This window comes from Trifolium pratense, linkage group LG7, assembly GCF_020283565.1.
Source record: "Trifolium pratense cultivar HEN17-A07 linkage group LG7, ARS_RC_1.1, whole genome shotgun sequence".
Classification (NCBI taxonomy): Eukaryota; Viridiplantae; Streptophyta; class Magnoliopsida; order Fabales; family Fabaceae; genus Trifolium; species Trifolium pratense.
The window spans coordinates 39,119,196-39,138,742 of record NC_060065.1 but is presented as its reverse complement, the minus strand read 5'-3'; the positions used below and the strand labels follow the sequence as shown (position 1 = coordinate 39,138,742).

The 19,547-nt window shown below is 30.9% G+C and overlaps 1 protein-coding gene and 1 long non-coding RNA gene across 19 annotated transcripts; one reads left to right on the top strand and one right to left on the bottom strand.

Moving 5' to 3' along the window:
- Positions 1-4,053: 4,053 nt before the first annotated feature.
- Positions 4,054-10,159, bottom strand: LOC123893922. Of its 18 annotated transcripts, XR_006803594.1 has the most exons (15): positions 9,658-9,857; positions 9,502-9,551; positions 8,168-8,211; positions 7,585-7,888; positions 7,445-7,492; positions 7,105-7,232; positions 6,911-7,016; positions 6,603-6,762; positions 6,389-6,514; positions 5,941-6,195; positions 5,741-5,843; positions 5,390-5,615; positions 5,113-5,207; positions 4,800-4,914; positions 4,054-4,585 (listed from the first exon to the last, which is right to left on the bottom strand). It is a non-coding gene; the product is annotated as an uncharacterized LOC123893922 (long non-coding RNA). The 18 variants fall into 18 exon arrangements; XR_006803592.1 differs by having other exon boundaries at positions 6,603-7,016; XR_006803597.1 differs by adding an exon at positions 10,138-10,159 and having other exon boundaries at positions 5,741-6,514; positions 6,603-7,016; positions 9,658-9,751.
- A 1,191-nt stretch (positions 10,160-11,350) lies between these two features.
- Positions 11,351-12,906, top strand: LOC123893921 (aspartic proteinase CDR1-like). The gene has a single exon (XM_045943751.1). It carries the CDS (start codon positions 11,401-11,403, stop codon positions 12,667-12,669), a length of 1,269 nt encoding a protein of 422 aa, XP_045799707.1. The 5' UTR covers positions 11,351-11,400; the 3' UTR covers positions 12,670-12,906.
- Positions 12,907-19,547: the final 6,641 nt, after the last annotated feature.

Below are 19,547 nucleotides of genomic sequence, written 5' to 3'. Positions count from 1 at the left end.
TCATTCACCTAAGCCGTGTACCGGTACATATCCACATAGTATGTGTAGCGAGGGTTCATCTTTTTCTAATATCTTTTTTGTTGCAACTAGGTACAAACCCGTGCGTACGCACGGGACGCGCCTTCGGCGCGTTATATTGCGTCGGGGCGTTAGGTCGTAAGGGGTCTTCGGCGCGTTGCACGCGCCTTCGGCGCGTTAAAAAGTTGGTTTCAACGAAATTAATTTTATAAATAGAAAGAATTAGTTGATTTAAATTGTTGTGTTATAATTAATTGACACAACGATCAATTTAATTACTTTATTAAAAAGCGTATCACTGAAACAAAAATTCAAAATATTGTTGCTTTACTGATAAATATGATCATTTTAAATTTTTTTAATAGTTAAAATTGTTAATTTCTTTATCGTTAAACATGAAAGAGAAGGGGTGCGATGTGTTTTTTTATAAGCAAAAAGGAGTGCGATGTTACCAATTTTGTTTCTTCTTGTTGCAAGAGAGAGGAGTGAGACTTTAACCGCAACAACTCACGTCATGTGAGAAATTTTAATCTTATAATAAAAAGTCATATTTTGATTATATATGTCATCATAATTCAATTCTAGTTTATAATAATACATTTATATATATATATATATATATATATATATATATATATATATATATATATATATATATATATATATATATATATATATATATATATATATATATATATGTGTGAAAAACTTATGTAGATTAATAAACTTAAACTACCGAAAAAGTTAATAAATTTATAATTTAATCAAAATACAAATTTTAATATATAAATAATTATAGTAATAAAACTATTATTCATATTAACTTAAATAGGCCGGCCTAGTAGGTTAAATGTTTTTTTAATGGCCTGCAGGCTGAGCTATTTAACTAAGTAGACTTATAAAAATATCTTGGTCTGAGCCTTTGCTAGGCCATAGGCCCATGCAGGTATATTAAGGGTTAATATTAATTACGACATCGGCATATTGTCAAATTTCTTTTTATATTATCAAATAACTTTTTATAAAATAATTCTTTCTTTTTATATTATTAACTTATGTGTATATTAGTTTTTTTAAAAATTGTTTTATCAAGAACAAATTTTCTGTGTGTGATAAATATTTTAATTTTTTTAATAGTTAAAATTGTTAATTTCTTTATCGTTAAGCATGAAGGAGAATGAGTGCAATGTGTTTTTTTTAAGCAAGAAGTAGTGCGATGTTACCAGTTTTGTTTCTTCCTGTTGCGGAAGAGAGTAGTAGTAGCTACTGCAAAAGTGTTTTAGAGTGACACTTGAACCGCAACAACTCACATCATGTGACAAATTTTTATCTTATCATAAAAGTCATATTTTTACTATATATGACATCATATTTCGATTTCAATTTATAATAATACATTTATATATGTGAAAAACTTATGTAGATTAATAAACTTAAACTAATGAAAAAGTTAATAAATTTATAATTATATTAGTAGAAATATTATTCATATTAACTTAAATAGGTCCGCCTAGTAGGCTAAAAGTCTTTTTTAATGGTCTATAGTCTGACCTATTTAACTAAACAGACTTATAAAAATATCTTGGTCTGAGCCTATGTTAGGCCATAGGCCCATGTACGGCTAATAGTGATGTATCTGTAAAATGAATATTTTCTTATATTTAAGACCAAAGGAATTATGTACTTATTAGTTGGTATGATTTGATTGAAGCCCAATATTTTACAATTCCTCTACCACTGTTGCTCAAAAATCGGTGTAAAAGTACCACCAAGCTCAATAAAACTGACTTTTGCAACTCTATACCCTGCATAAGTTAAAATGAGCTGTATTGATGTCACTTTATTGAATTAAAGCAACAAATTAGTGCAATAAAATATTTTAGTCCCTCAAGTGACTAACATAGTGCCGTTCAAAAAGAAAAAGTGACTAACATAGTAGGAGTATTCCATCCGGTCTTTTGTTCTTCTAAATTTCATTCGATTTTATTTATAAGCAAAAGTTAAGAAAAAGTTTTGTGCTTAAATATAAGTAAAAGTCACCATATTCAACCCTATTTAATGTTATTGTTCCAAAAATATCCCCCATTAATTGTTCTGTTTTTTAAAATGGATGTATATAGACTATAATATACTCATCTAAATACATTCATAGTACAATGAACCTAAAAAATCAAACTTTTATTTATAAGATCAAAGGGAGTAGTAAATGTAACAATTTTCTTAATAAGTGTGAAACAATAGAATCTGGCTTATAAATAAGGTCGGAGAGTATTTGTTTATAACAATTATTATAATTTGAATGACTAAAAAGTGACGACCTGGGATTTTATTATAAAAAAGACAGGCTTCAAAGCTGCTTCAAACAAAGTGCATGTTTAAGAGTGAGATTTTTTTTCGAGTGTATATTTGTTAATAATAGTGTTTAAATAATTTACAATTGTAAATATTTTTAAAAATTTCATAGTCAACAATTCTTGTAAAATAATTGACCATCTAATTTAAAAGTTTAATTTGACAATCTCCCCGTAGCCTAATTTAAAAGTCAACAATTTTTAATGGCCTGCGGCCTGATCTATTTAACTAAATAGACTTATAAAAATATCTTGGCCTGAGCTATGCTAAGCCATAGGCCCATGTAAATATATTGAGAGCTTATATTAATTACGACATCGACATATTGCCAAATTTCTTTTTATATTATCAAATAACTTTTTATTAAATAATTCTTTCTTTTTATGTTATTAACTTATGTGTGTATTCATTTTTTTTTAATTGTTTTATCAAGAACAAATTTTCTGTGTATGATAAATATTTTAATTTTTTTTAATAGTTAATTTCTTTATCGTTAAGCATGAAGGAGAAGGAGTGCACTGTGTTTTTCTTAAGCAATAAGAAGTGCGATGTTATCAGTTTTGTTTCTTCCTGTTGCAGGAGAGAGGAGGAGTAGTAGCTATTGCAAAAGTGTTTTAGAGTGAGATTTTAACCGCAACAACTCACATCATGTGAGAAATTTTAATCTTATCATAAAAGTCATATTTTTACTATATATGTCATCATATTTCAATTATAGTTTATAATAATACATTTATATATGTGAAAAACTTATGTAGATTAATAAACTTAAACTACTAAAAAAGTTAATAAATTTATAATTTAATCAAAGTACAAATTTTAAAATATAAATTAAATAATTATAGTAGTAAAAATATTATTCATATTAACTTAAATAGGCTGGCCTAGTAGGCTAAAAGACTTTTTTAATGGCCTGCAATTTGACCTATTTAACTAAATAGACTTATAAAAATATTTTGGCCTGAGCCTATGCTAGGCCATAGGCCCATGTAGGTACATTGATGGCTTATATTATTTACGACATTGGTATATTGTCAAATCTGGAAAGAAGAGATGTAGAGAATGAATATAGAGATTGTCTTTTCCCACCCTACTCCTTTTCTCGTGCGCCCTATGAATTTATAAAAATACTCATGTCCGTTGTTTAGGTAGCGGATACACCCCAAAAAATTTCATGTTCATATTTTTTTTTATAACGTCCGCTACTTAAGTAGCGACGACATTTTTCAAATAAATTTCATTTTTACAACATCCACTATTTAAATAGCAGAAGAGTAAAAATAGAAACATGTAGGGCGCGTGAGAAGCCGATAGAACGGCAAAAAGAAATCTTGCAATTATGCGAAAATGAATCAAGTTGGCTGAAAGCCTGCCTGGAAATTTGAACCTAAGTGTATCACCATGTTGATATTTTTCAATTTGGCACAACTCTTTCCATCAACTTTCAATTTTTGTGATAATTTTAGAAAGGACCATTCATGCTTATAAGCTTGGACAACATCAACATGTTCATTACATAGTAGTACATTTAAATATTAAAATGTGACATAATAATGTACGTTTTTTTTACTTATACCATACTTTGCTCCATGAGAATTTTGTTGAAACACAAAAATATATATCTTTTTCAATATATGAAGCCTTTGTAATATATTAAATGAGCAATAATCATTGATTCAGAAATTTAATAAAGTTGCTAATTCATATTGCATATAAAAGCATAGATCACCATTACGTTTGCTAAAGGTGGGAACTTAAACAAAAGCCATGACGGGAACACCATATGTATTTCACAAAGTAGGAAGTGGTTAATAACAAATTAAAGAGCAAAAGCATATAGTAGAAAAGTCTTAATGCAAATAAGAAATTTTCAGATTAGATCTTCTACTTCTTAATGAGCTTGTCAGATCTGGGTGATGAGAAGTTCTCATTGAGAACTGCGACTCAAGGTGGGTATTCTCAAGTGGTTGATGCTTTCCAACACTCCTTTTGGCTGGTGCTTTGTGAGAAGCAGGAGATATGTCATAGATGATAAAAAGTAAGATAAGAACATATAGATTAGCGATAACAATGTCAAAGCAAGCATAGATAAGTTATAATTTGAGATATTAAAACAAAAATTGAAACTTGAAACAAAGTTATCGCGAGATGTTTCTTATCTTTTGCTAGTAATCTTCTCTCATAAACACCAAGTATGAGATGCTAGGACTATTTGCTACAAAAATCGAAACCAACATAGATATGTAAGTCTTGCCAATTGAAACAACACTAAATATAATGATAGAAAACAAAGGAGGGGAAAAAAGCATCAAATAGAAATGACTGAAACATAGGAGATGGTGTTAGAAGAAAATAGAAAGGTCGTGACATAGTTAAAATTAACAAAATAGTGTTGAGAAACTATGTAAAAACATTAATTAAGTATCAACCTTGAAGTAGTTGTTAGGAAAAATGTCAAGTTTCTCCCATGGATCTTCTTCCATGTTCCTTTTACTGCAATGACAAACACCACCAGACCATCACCAATGCTATGATTAACTCCACCTACCAAGATTCACACGATATACATAAACATAAAGGAGGGATAAATTCAAATATCATAGAAATTTATTGTAGTAAAAAAAGTGAATGAAGTAAGTAGCTGACAATCAAAATTAACTAAACTAAGAAGATTTTGAAGTAGAAGAAATCACAAAATTTCACACAGAGAGAGAGATGATTTTATAGAAGAAAATCACTGACCCATGTAGTTCTTCTTCCGTCCATGTATTCTATAAGCATTTTCATTTTATCAACTTTTGATCTTTCGACTCTTGTGTAGACCTACCAAGTTTCAACTGTTAAAAAAAAAAATTAAAACCTGCGTTAATGCACGAAACGCTAAATCGAGAAAATATGAAACATTTGTTTAGGTTTTGCAAAAATGAGGTCTAACATTAATACAAACTGAATTATAAATAGAGTACAGGTTAAACTTCAAGGCAGAGTCATTGATATCGCAAAATTCTATTGAAGGTACCTGATGATAACCAAAAGATGTCAGAATTGTGGTTCTTCAACAAAAAAACTATTCATAGAAACAGACTGAAATTTGATTAATTGTGGTTCTCCTTCTTAATGATCCTGATTGAAGAGAGTTGTGATTTGAGGAGGTCATATGGCATCTGCTCAGTGGTAGACATCTTAGAAGGAGTAGTGTTTGATCGACGATCCAGCTCATGCTCAGATGAAGCAGACAAATCCTGCTATATATAGTTAGAAGATACGAAATTTAACACCGTTAGTAAATAAATGAAGAGTGGGAGGAAATTATATGAGTGTTGTTGGAAACTAAAAGAAATTTAGGGGTAATGTAAACAATATGTCTTACAGTGGGATAAGCAAGAGAATCTACAATGTCAGTGATATGGTCGTTCAATTTAGAGACCTGGTCATTATCTGAAGCATGGGCTGAAGTAGTATATCTCCACTTGCTTTCAACATAAGTAAACCCCGTAAGTAACGGATTGGTCATTAATAAAGAATTTAAACTGAACTGCGGTGATAGACAAATAAATATAACATGGGAACCTCAGCATTTAGGTCCATAGGGAAATGTCCTTGGATAGAATCACCCAACGCTTTCTTATCTTTGGATCCCAACATTGAGCATTGATCCCAATATTTTTGCCGTTTAACACAGAAGGCCAACTTTCTATTCATAAGCTCCTCAAACAAATTGGGATGTGAGTAGTAAATGTCATTTGTAACTCTTGAAAGTAAACATGAATGTGAAAAAACAAAATAAATGTGAATCCTCCAGCATAGTCTTCTTGAGATCTTTTGCTGTAATTCATAACAAATCATTGAGAGTATTATCCCAAAAAAACAAAATTGCATGTGTTTACCATGGTAGGCTTCCACATCAAGCCTATGCATGTTAATTAGTTAAACAGTGCAGATATTGGATTATGGTTTCGTGAATAAAATATGGTAATTAAACTATAATATTATGATTATGATATGAGGCAATATGGACCTGATAGCTGGATCAGCAGTGCTATGAACATCTTTACACTCAAATGTCAGTGCACCCAATAAAGAACCACCCATTTGCAGATGCTCTGGCATGTGATGTAGTGGCAACGATCAAATAAATTTGGGCCTACATAATATAGTTTGTTAGATGGGATTACAAAGAACAAATAATGTATCAGAGTTAGTATAAAGATAATGAGCTGAACTGGTATAACCTTTTTAAGCTTAACGATCTCAGAGAGTTGAAGGACTTCAGCACCTTGCATGAATCTTTGCTCAGAAGTAAGCTGAGGAGAAGTTGACCCCTGTGTAAACTTGTGAGAGGATCTGGAGATATTTTGCTTCTGAGTCCCAAAAATGTTGTCTGCAGGCAATCTGATGAAAAGTGCAGGAATAATAATTTGATGTATAAACTAATTATGTTTGAAATAATGGATAACACTTTGCATAAGTTGAATGAATAAACCCTTTCTTAAAGTCATTGATTTCTAGTATATGTCTTCATTGATAAGAAGTCTTGTACCATTCCATGCATTTGATACTTGTACAGGATAATTATCTAAATATGTCTTCATTGATAAGAAGTCTTGTACCATTCCATGCATTTGATACTTGTACAGGATAATTATCTAAATATCCAAATAAAAAGTGGTGAAAAAATATTACAATGCAGAGAAACGACTATGATACTTTTTTTTTATGCCGTTAGACACTTACCAACTGCTTGTGTCAAGCGTCCATTCTTGACGATGACAATGATGGGGCAAGAGTCAGTCCTATCCTTGCAAAATTCCATAAACTTTGTAGCCAAAGACTCTGACATCTTAACATCCGCTATGTTACCTCTACAAAAAAAGAAGAGGAATTATCAAATATTAAAATGTTTTATCACCTTAACAGTTCTTGATACGTAGAATAGTAGAATATAATTAGGTAAATAACAAATCAATACCTCATCAATGTCTTAGATGGTTAGAATAAATGTCTGCCATGGTTATAATAATGCATATTAAGTGGAATATGTGTTAGATTTATTATAAAAAAAAAAGCTTTGTACCTCTGCAGTACTTGTTCCAGCAGCAGAATCATCAATCATCTTTGAACACTACATTTACAACAAAATGAAAGTAAAACTGGATGACTAAAAATTTGGTAAATTATATTTTTTTTATGTTTCATTGATGTATTAGACTGTACCTGTCTAGTAATTGGAGGCATCAAGCATAGTGGAGATGAAATTCTCAATCTAAAAAGTGATCAAAGTTTAAATTTTTAGTTGTAAAAATATGAAATTAGATGAGTAGATTGCATATAAAAAACAATAATCTCATCATTATTGATCTGGTCTTTGATATGTTGAATTATTTCTGGATCATCCCTATAATTCAACAAATTAGCCATCTTAGCTTTTGATTGAATCTTAACTTTCAACGCTAATTCTCTTCCACGCATGTCGTCAAGGTAATTAAGCTGGGTATTTGCGCGGATCAAATTCACCTTCCTGAAATGAGAAACATGTGTATATAAGATATTAAGAGCCTAACAAACATCATTGTATCTAATTGCAGGAGATCTTCACGTCATTTTCCATAAAGTAGATCTTCACGTCATTTTCCGATTGATATCTCAATAAAGTCTTTAAACTTAGGCATTGGGTAAGGAATGTCATGTTGATTAACATCATCAACCCTAGTTGCTCCGTTCAACCTTAATTCAGTACAATAAAATAATCCAGACATGTAAACTAAAAAAAATGAAATTTTAGCGTTGATGATGCTACCAGAGAGTGATGTTGGTTGTTTTCCCTTCCATTTTCCCGTTAATCTGAAAGGAAGATAAGTAAAAATGGAAGGAAAGTGAGTTAAAGACAGGACTAAAAGGAAGAAGAAATGGAAATTTATCACATTTTGTTGAAGGTTCAAGCCTTCTTCTCTCTTTCCTTTGAATGCCAATGACTAAAAGAAATATGTTTCCTCAACACTCAGCTCAAAAGATAAATTAGAACTGCTCAAAAGATAAATTAACATGCTATAGATCTAAAGCTACCATTCAATGTCTGCACTGATAGCAGAACAAAAAATACACATACACTCTTTATAGTATCGTATATTTTAAGCATTAAAGGTATAAAAGATGGATTTTATTGGAAGCTTTAATGGTATAAAAATCATACCTTTTACCTTTGACAAAAGTGATGAAAGATTTTAAGCGTTTAAGGTTGAAAACATATATTTGAAGCGTTATGGCTAGAAAAATATGATTTTAATCGTCATAAAACATACCAAAAGATGAAAAATCAGACCTTTTTATCGTAAACGGCGACAATGAAAGATTGTAAGCGTGAAAACATAGATTTTAAGCGTTATACCTAGAAAACACAGATTTTAATCGTCGTAAAACTTACGAAAAGATTTAAAATCAGACCTTTTTACCGTAAACGACGGCAATGAAAGATTGTAAGCGTGAAAACATAGATTTTAATCCGGTGTCCATATCAGTGTCTATACTTATAATCAATATAGGGACATAACTAAACATTAAAAGGTAACATTTGAGTTAAAGATGTAGGTAAGAAAAATGGTAAAATCAATTTTGCAGATTTTTTTTCCAAAGATAGAATGAATGGTTAGGTAAATATACAATTAAAATGGTAAAATAAAATCATCTTTTTGGACTGTCTTTTTGCACCATAGCTTCTAATGTTGATGGAAAGCCACAACAACATTTAATCAAACACATGGTGTGCATATAGAAAATGAAAGTGATGAGTAAAATGAATAAACAAAACAGAAAAATAAAATAAATAAAGAAGAAGAACAACAACTAAATTATGTTTGATAACCCTTTTCTAAATTCTGATTGAAAAATTAAACAATAAAAAAGAAAGAAAAATCAAATATCTAGAATGAACATTTTGTCAAACACATTGTGTGCATGTATAAAATTGCAATAAAACAACATAAAGTTTACGAAAATTCACAACAACATTTTATCAAACACATGATGTGCAAATATAAAACTGAAGTAGAACAACAAAAAATTAAAAGAATTAAAAGAGGAGTAAATCCAACGCGGAAAAGAAACAAAACAAATTAATAAGAGAAAATCAAATACCCATGTAGTTCTTCTTCTTCTTTCTCTCATGTAGAACAAAGCTTTGATTTCTTCAACACAAAATAACGCACGAAAAAATTGAAACAACAAATCATCAAACAAACTTAGTTTTATAACAAAAAACAAACAAAAATAATGAAAAAAATGAAGAAATACCAGTGCATACGAAAATTTGAAAACGTAACCGCTTCGTACATGGATCTTTTTTCTACCGTCTCCCGCAGCCATGTTTTCTTTCTCCATAACAAATCTGGCTATGCAAGAGATGAAGAATGAGAAGTGAGAAGAATGAGAACAAAGAGAGAGATGTTTACTGTAAAGAGAGATAAGAGATAGATTTGCGTTTTTTTTCTTTGATGAAGAGAGAGATTTGAGTTAAAATTCAAATTAAAGTGCTTTGGACAGTGTGTAGATATCATGTGAAATTCCAAAATTGCTCAAACTCTTGCCCTTGAACCAAAAAAATGTTAGTGTAATTAGTGAAGGGCAATCAGGTCAATTAACGCAAAAGTTTGGCTTAGATGAATGAGAGAACTTTCATCAAAATAATACCATTTTACCCCCAATTGAAGGAGCAAACAAAAACAAAAAAAAATTAGACTTAAGGGTAAAAAGGGTTTTTAACGATCATCTTACTTTCTTAGATTACTAGTAGACATCTCCATCCTTTATTTTCTGTCTTTACAAGTAGTTTCCTTAAGGCTTAATCAGTAAAATGGTCCATTAAAGACATTTTTTGTTTCACAATTATCCTTAAAAAAGATTTAATATAAATTGTTTTTTATCAAGAATAAAAAATGTTTATTTTTTAAAGTCATTAAAACGTGACTTGCTTGTAGCATTATAGTGTTAGCGAAGAAATTAAGGGCCCGTTTGGTGCGCAGGATAGCATAGTGACAGGATATGATATAAAACAGGATAAGGATAGGATAGGATAACAGCAGGATAACAATTATACTCAGTTATCATATCCTATGTTTGGTGCACACAGGATAACAAACATGATAACTATTATATTTTGTTTTTAATACATACTTGCTCATAATAATATGATAAGATATATAACATATTTAATTGACAAAATTACTCTTGTAAAACAATTGTTATTTTTTTAAAATTATTTTGTAATACTTTGAATTTTATAAATAAAAAATATAAATAAGTAATCAAATAACTTTATATAATTTAAAATAAAAATCATGAGAAAATAATCAAGTTTAATTTTTTATATGAATCATGATCAAATAAATAACTCAATAATATATACATGTTAGATAAGCCAAATAAATATATGATATATCTCATACGTAAATAATAAAACTATTATTGCAAAAGAATTATATTTAATTTTTTATAAAATTTAAATTAATATCCCTATTTGTCAATTTTTTAATAATCATTTTACTTTAAAATATTGTAATTTTAGTAAAATTTTGATTTTTTAGAATATATAAATTACAAAATTACCCCTGTGAGAAAATCACATATATATTTAAAAATTAATTATTTAATTATTTATATTTTATTAATTTTATTTTATGTATTTTAAATATATTTTATAAAATAAATCAGTAATTTTTGTTTCTTCTTATCCTATCCTGCTGGTAACCCAGCTCAAATTTAGGATAAGAATTATAACTAGAGAGACAAGATAAGATAAGCTTCAGGATTAACTTATCATATCCTGATGTATCACCAAACAGTGGATTGCGGCAGGATATGATACAGTTATCCTATCTTGTCTCTTATCCTGTGCACCAAACGGGCCCATTCACATTAGAAAAGTCTTATTAATCCGAACTAAAAAATCTATAAATAGAAGCTCTATGACCACAAGTCATTCATTCCTTTCTCCACAACATTGCACACTAGCAATATCCTTTGATACACTTCTCAAATATGCATGCTTTTATATTTTTATTTTTAGCCCTCAATTCTCTTTATACTCCATCCTTTGTTGAAGCCACTAAAAGCTTCAGCATCGAACTTATTCATCATGATTCACCATTGTCACCCTTTTACAACTCTTCCCTAACTCCATCGGAGTTAATCACAAACGCGGCCTTGCGCTCTATTTCACGATCAAAACGAGTTACCCTTTCTCAAAATAACGAGATTAACGAATCTCCTGAATCAATTGTAATTCCAAATGGTGGTGATTACCTCATGAAAATCTATATAGGCACACCACCTATCGAACGGTTTGCGGTTGCAGACACGGGGAGTGATCTTATTTGGGTACAATGTTCCCCTTGTAAACAATGTTTCCAACAAGACACTCCCTATTATGATCCAAGCAAATCTTCCACATTCATAGGTTTGTCATGTGACTCAAAACCTTGTTCATTACTCCCACAAGGCCAACATAGATGTGAAAATCCAAATAAGTGTGAGTACTTATATGTTTATGGTGATAACTCTTACACCATTGGTGAATTGGGTACCGATTCTATTAACTTTGGTCAAAAAGATGTTACATTTCCTAAATCAATTTTTGGTTGTGGACACAATAATGATGTCACATTCAAAAGAAGTCGTAAAGCCACAGGTCTTGTTGGTCTAGGAGCAGGACCATTGTCACTAGTTTCACAACTAGGTGATTCTATTGGTCACAAATTCTCCTATTGTTTGGCTCCTAACACAACTAGTAAATTGAAATTTGGGGATGAAGCAAATATAAATGGCAATGGTGTTGTGTCTACTCCCCTCATACTCAAATCTTCTCAGCCTAGTTTTTACTATCTCAATCTCGAAGGCATCACTGTTGGACAAAAGACGATTCATACAACTGATGGAAACATAATCATTGATTCGGGGACAACACTTACATTTCTTGAAACAAGTTTTTACAATAATTTGGTAGCTTCTGTTAAGGAAGTTATTGGTGTTGAGGAAGTACAAAATCCTCCATCCGGATATAACTTTTGTTTCACCTCCGGAGATCAAACGAAATTCCCGGAGTTTGTGTTTCATTTTACGGGAGCTGACGTTACCCTCAAACCTGAGTACTTATTTGTTGCCTTCACCAACAACTTTTTTTGCTTATCGGTCATACCAGACGACCAGACTTTCATCTTTGGAAATAGAGCTCAAATTGATTTTATAGTAGAGTACGATCTCAAAGGAAAAAAAGTTTCTTTTGCTCCAACTGATTGTTCCAAAAATTAACTTTTGTTAAATAATATCAAAATAAAGGATTTTTAAATATGGTTTATCAATGATGATTGTTATGATTATGATTTCAAAAAATAGACCATATCAAAAGTCTTATGTGTACTTTCCTACTTGTAACATATATAGTGTGTAATGCATGCAATGTACGGCTTATTTCTGATCGATTGTTAGTTGTAATGTAAGAAAAAATATATATAATAAATGTTATTGAATATTATAGCAATGATGTTATATTCGACTTTTCATTTAGTTTATCCAAAAAAAAAAAATTTGATTTAGTCGATTTTAGTTAAAATATGTCTCTTCTTACTCAATATATATAAATTAAATTCTCTGCAATGAGCTTAGAACATATATATAATACAATATCATGAACAACAACTTCTAATATATAAATCCATAATTGTGTTAACATAAACATAAATACAATTGGACTTGATACATTAGCGATAGCTCCTCTAGACATAATATTAGTCAAGGGTGTGATTGCTGGGGATTAAGGTATGATTGGAGGAGTCGGAGATTAGTCAAGGGTGTGTGAAGATACATTATGATAGTCAGTGTCATTCATCTAGAAAATCATCAAGTGTATTATGAAAGGACAAAACACGTTGACATTCAATTGCACTAATATGAAGTCAAACCACCTTCCATAAATCACGGCTGTTGGAACAAAATTGGCTCTAAAGCCTTAAGTAAAATTATAAGTTTTGATGATAACAATAAGTATTAAAATGTGCAATTGGTAGTACTGACGTTTAATCCAAGTATGCAGGATCTTATAAGCAAATTCTGATATTCCTAAGTTCTTGAGTAATGAAACAAGTTCCGAACGGATTCAAAAGCAAAGATGAACAAGAGGCTCTTGCCCATCAGAAGACATTGAAGCAAGAAGCTATCAGAGGCAAGCTTTAGTCAGAAGTATCTGACCTTCAGAGGCAAGAAGCTATCAGAAGCTGGTCAGTGCATATGGAGTTGATAAGTATCAATCATGCCAGAAATTTCAGAGAACGTTGGGAGTAAGTCAAAAGGATCTTTCTCTATTTTGGCATGAGGAATCTTAAAAGGACAATCAAGCTTATCAACATTATTCCAAGTTTGGAGGAGTGTGGAAGTCAAACTGTGATAGTTTCCCTATTTGGTATAAACTTCTTCCTAAGACACAAAGTATGGTAAACTCATTACCTCTTTGGTATGATAAGTCACTTTCACTGCTCAGTCCAATTCAGCTGGCTACAACGTCTTTGCACAACGATCATCTATGCATGGAGCGTGCTATACAACTATAAAAACAACACTCCATCGTGAAGATCATTGATGAATATGTTTTCTATCCATTGCACACACATTTTGATACTACAAGCACTTAGCTCTAAACCTTTGAATTTCATTCACATCAAAAATACTTTGAAGTCTATATCAACTCATTGTATTTTAGCTCTAAGGTTTCATTAGTGTTTTATATTATCACAACAATCTTTATTTATTCCTTAGATTGAGAAGTCTCTTGCTTGTGTGATTATAGTGGAAATCCTTTGGAAGTGCAAGGGGACTGGACTACTCTCGTTTTGTGAGAGGAACCAGTATAAAATTGCTTGTGTTCGTCTTCTCTCCTCTGACCTCTTTACACTTGCGTTTGTTTTGTGTTTATCCGCTGCTGTTAAGCTTAAACTTGAAAAAGTTTTAGTTTGTCTTAAAACACAATTAAACTCTCCTTCTTGTGTTTTCACACCTTCAACGACATCATAATGAAGCCAAACCATGCCGCATATAACCTTCTCCAATAAAAAAAATTAGAAAACAAAGGAATCATATCTAAAATCGTAATAAATCAAACCACGGGGTTGTTGGTTCGGTCAAACACCTCCACTTCCATTTAATCAATAATGCTAAATTGGATAACTCTAAATTTTTAATTTCCAAACCTCATTTTTCTTTTTGCAAGCAAATTATTTTCCAGCTTACCCAACACAACTTCTTACTCTTCACTCCTTCACCCCACAAAAAACATTCTTCAAATACTCACCAAGTCTATTAAATATTAACACACAAACCGGCGCCTTATAAAAAGAGAAAAAATATAAAGGCAAGCTAGATAGAACCGAGTTAATAAGAGTAACTCTCCCCACTATGGATAAATTGCGACCATTCCAACTACAAAGACGCTTCCTCATAGAATCCACAAAAGGTTGCCGAGTTATTTTTCTTCTTGGATTATCCCAAATCGGGATTCCTAAAAAACGAAAAGGTAAAGAATCCACACCACAGTGAAAAAATGATGATGTCGCGGATAAAAAGCTATCATCCAAGTAATTCCATAAATTTTGCTCTTGTAAAAATTGTCCTTCAAACCAGAATCAAGTTCAAAGCTCCTCAACACATTTTTAATAGTCAACAAAATATTCCAATAATAGTATATATCATCAGCAAATTGGGAAAGAGTTTGAGATGAAGGACTGGGAAAGATCAAATTATGTCTTGGATTACAAATTGAGCATTTGAATAATAGATTTTTTTGTGCATCAAGAAGCATATATTGCAAAAGTGTTAAAACGTTTCTACATGGACAAATCTCATTTATTGTCTACTCCAATGATTGTCCGATCACTATATGTGAAGAAAGATCCTTTCAGACCTCGAGAAGAGGATGAAGAAAATACTTGATCCTGAAGTATCTTATCTAAGTGTAATTGGAGCACTAATTTACCTTGTTAATTATACACGTCCTGATATTTCATTTTCTGTCAATCTATTAGCAAGATATAATTCTTCACCTACACGAAGACACGGAGATAAGCATATACTTTGTTACCTTAGAGGTACAATGGATATGAGTTTGTTTTATTCAAAACTACCAAAATTAGAATTAACAGGTTATGCAGATGTAGGTTTGTCGAATCCTCATAATGGTAGATCACAAGCAGGTTACTCATTTACATGTGGAGATACAACCATTTCGTGGAGATCTGTGAAACAAACCACAACAGCAACATCATCAGATTATACATAACTCTTAGCATTGCATGAGATAATATTGCATGCATTGTTCAGTTGAAAGAGGGCTACATCGAAAGAGATCGAACAACATATTTCTCCTAAATTCTTTTTCACTCATGATCTTCTGAGGAATCTTGATATAAGCATTCAGCAAATTCGTTTATGTGATAATCTAGCATATTTTTTCATAGAGATCATTGTATGGTTGAGGGGGAGAAATAAATATATGTAAAATGATGTTGTACTCTATTTCCTTCATTAGAGTTTTTTCCCGTAGAGATTTTTTCTAATAAGGTTTTAATAAGGCATATCCTCGATGAACATTCAAGGATGAGTGTTATGAATAATTAAGTTGTTGCATGTCCATCGTTGTTGTTCTATATCTTATAACTCCCATTAGTGAGTGACTGCTTGGGTGGCCTTTAATTACTTTTGATCTTTCACTTGTTTATTTGTCTCTTATAAATATGACTCATGTTATAATGTAAAGACACACATATGTGAAGAGAATAATACAAAATTTTCATATTCTTTATCTCTATTCTGTAACTCTAGAAGTTTATTTCTAACAAAGAAGATCGAGTGCAATAGTTTTCTTTTGAAATTGCCATCTTTGTCCTATAACTACAATTAACTTGATGGCCGTAAGAATATTGATATACAGATGCCTGACTTCGAACCAATTTTTAATTTTTATATTAAAAAAATATGTGAATCCGACGATCACTAGACTATTTGATAAAAAAAAAAATGACATTTTGGATTCTCTTTGAAATTCCTTTCCATACACTACGAACAAAACATTATTATGAGAGAACGATATTCCCCCCATCTGTGTAACACAAATTCACATATTTTTAATTTTTGGTTCACATACTTTTTAATTTTCTCGCGGCACCTGCAACCTAATGACGTTGTGATCCTTGAAAAAAGGGGATATATATCATACAAGATTAGAATTGTTCTCTTTTGATCCTTGTCATTTTGGTGCCGTAGGGTTTAATTTCAAGTTTAAATTTAAAAAATTTCATTTCTCCAACATTTACAATATACCGTGAGTTTAACGTCAAACTATTTTTAAAAAAATAAAGAAAAACGAAAATAAATTGACCATATTGTCTCCACACGAAAGTAGCTAGTCCAGAATCAAGTGACAGATACAAAAGATCCAAGATGACTTTGATAAGTATGAGAGATAAATTTGATTCAGTCAATATTGGATTTTGTGAGTGAGTCTTTCAATCGCAATTTTTGTAGAAGAAAAGACACCGAAATTTCCACGAACTAGTATGCCTAGAGGAATATTCCACAGTTATGGTACCGGTATCCGGTACCGGTACTGGTACATGGTACAATATTTAAAAAACAATTAAGATATGGGTATGTCCGTATATATATTTTTAAAACAATGAATTTTTTTTTACATTGGAATATGATATGCATCATTTTCTTTGAGAAGCTTGTCGTCCCTTTCTTAAGGGCAGCGATGTATATGCATATATGAATTAGAGTTATTCTCCCATAAATTAATAGTTACAAATTGATGAAAAATAAATCACAATATAATGCTAGAATGTTACATTTTATTTATTTATTTTTCCTAAATACACACTAGTATGTTACACATGCTAGTATTCTCTAGTACGAGACTCAAAAATTTTATTTTCAATTCACACATCAATGTGAACTTTGTTCCAACAATCTCCCACTTGAATTTAAAAGAAAATTTCAAAATATCGTAGGACGCTTCTATAAGATTGTGCATAAGCAAAGATGTCTATGACTTAATTAAACATTTACATAGCAAGTAAGAGTCTGACTTAGCAAGAGTGACACTTGTCTTGAACTCTATCTCAGAGTTTTCTCAAACCCGCACACAATCTTTTCTTAAGGTGTATCTTTATAGTCCGTGCTTTAATGACCCTGCATGTGTATCCCAGTTTCATGAACGTTCTAGGAATTCGCCTCTAAATTCCATAGGAACTGACCTCAGTTCCACATTCATATAGGTGAGTTTATCAAGAGTACTCCTGAAGCTCGGTGCTCCATTCATACAAATTATAGATCTCATTAAGAGTTTTATTATCTCATCCTTTCGCTTTCATGAATCATGGTTTTCTTATTTTTACTTGCATGGTCATCATTAACTCCACACGACTTGTTATTATCCATTGAACCTAATTCTTGGATCTCCAATCTTTTAGGTTGGGTTTCCATCATGAGAAATTCATATAGACATTAGTATTTAGTCCCATCTTTTTAGATGTTTTATGGACTTCCTCTTTAGTTATTCTTTTCGTCAAAGGATCTGCTAAATTTTCATAAGAGTGTATATGACTCATTCTTACAGCTTCTTTGAAGTTCAAGACAAGTGTCACTCTTGCTAGTTTATAAATGCAAGTTTATAGATGAAACTTAGGAGAACTAGTATCCGGACCCGTGTCAAGCACGGGTAAAAATTATATTTATAAAAGAGTTAAAGAAATATTTGATCTCTATAAATATTTTAAATTTTATTTTTAGTCTCTATGATTTTTTTTTAGCATATTTTAATCCTTCAAATATTTTTTTGTCACAATATTTAGTTCTTACTTTTAAGTCAACTTAAGTGCACTCTTTATATTTTTGAAAGAGTTTTTGTATTCATATTTATATTGTTATAAGAATCTTTCCTATCGAAATTTATAATTTTTAACAAAAGATGTATTTTTAAATGCCAAAATTGTTTTTTCACAAATTAAGCGTCACAAACTTAAAAATTTATATTTAACTCATCCAATGTTAAAAAAAATTAAAATTTTGCAAAATAGATATATATATACACTATATATAAAGAGGATACATGAGTTTTGGTGTGGACTTTTCATAATACCAACAATACCCTTTTTTTTAATAGCAAAAAAAATCTTTTATTAATAAATTCAGCATAACATAAGTCATATTTTTTTTTGGACATAAGTTAGACACAGGCAGGCGCGGAACACGTCTGCCTGGCCCGCTAATATCTATATCTATACTATATATAAAGAGGATATATACATGAGTTTTGGTGTAAACTTTTCATAATACCAACAATACCCTTTTTTTTAATAGCAAAAAAAAAAATTATTAACAAACTCAGCATAACATAAGTCATATTTTTTTTGGACATAAGTTAGACACAGGCAGGCGCGGAACACGCCTTCCTGGCCCGCTAATATCTATTCTATACTATATATAAAGAGGATACATGAGTTTTGGTGTGGACTTTTCATAATACCAACAATACCCTTTTTTTTAATAGCAAAATAAAATCTTTTATTAACAAACTCAACATAACATAAGTCATATTTTTTTTTGACATGAGTTAGACACAGGCAGGCGCGGAACACGTCTGCCTGGCCCGCTAATATCTATATATATACTATATATAAAGAGGATACATGAGTTTTGGTGTGAACTTTTCATAATACCAACAATACCTTTTTTTTAATATAGCAAAAAAAATCTTTTATTAACAAACTCAGCATAACATAAGTCATATTTTTTTTTGGACATAAGTTAGACACAGGCAGGCGCGGAACACCCCTGCCTGGCCCGCTAATATCTATACTATATATAAAGAGGATACATGAGTTTTGGTGTGAACTTTTCATAATACCAACAATACCCTTTTTTTTAATAGCAAAAAAATCTTTTATTAACAAACTCAGCATAACATAAGTCATATTTTTTTTTTGGACATAAGTTAGACACAGGCAGGCGCGGAACACGCCTGCCTGGCCCGCTAATTAATATTTAATAAATATGACCGTGGAAAAAATTCAAAATTTTGAATAAGACACATGAGTTGACTTAAAAGCAGAGATTAAAAGTCGTTATGAAAAATATTTGAG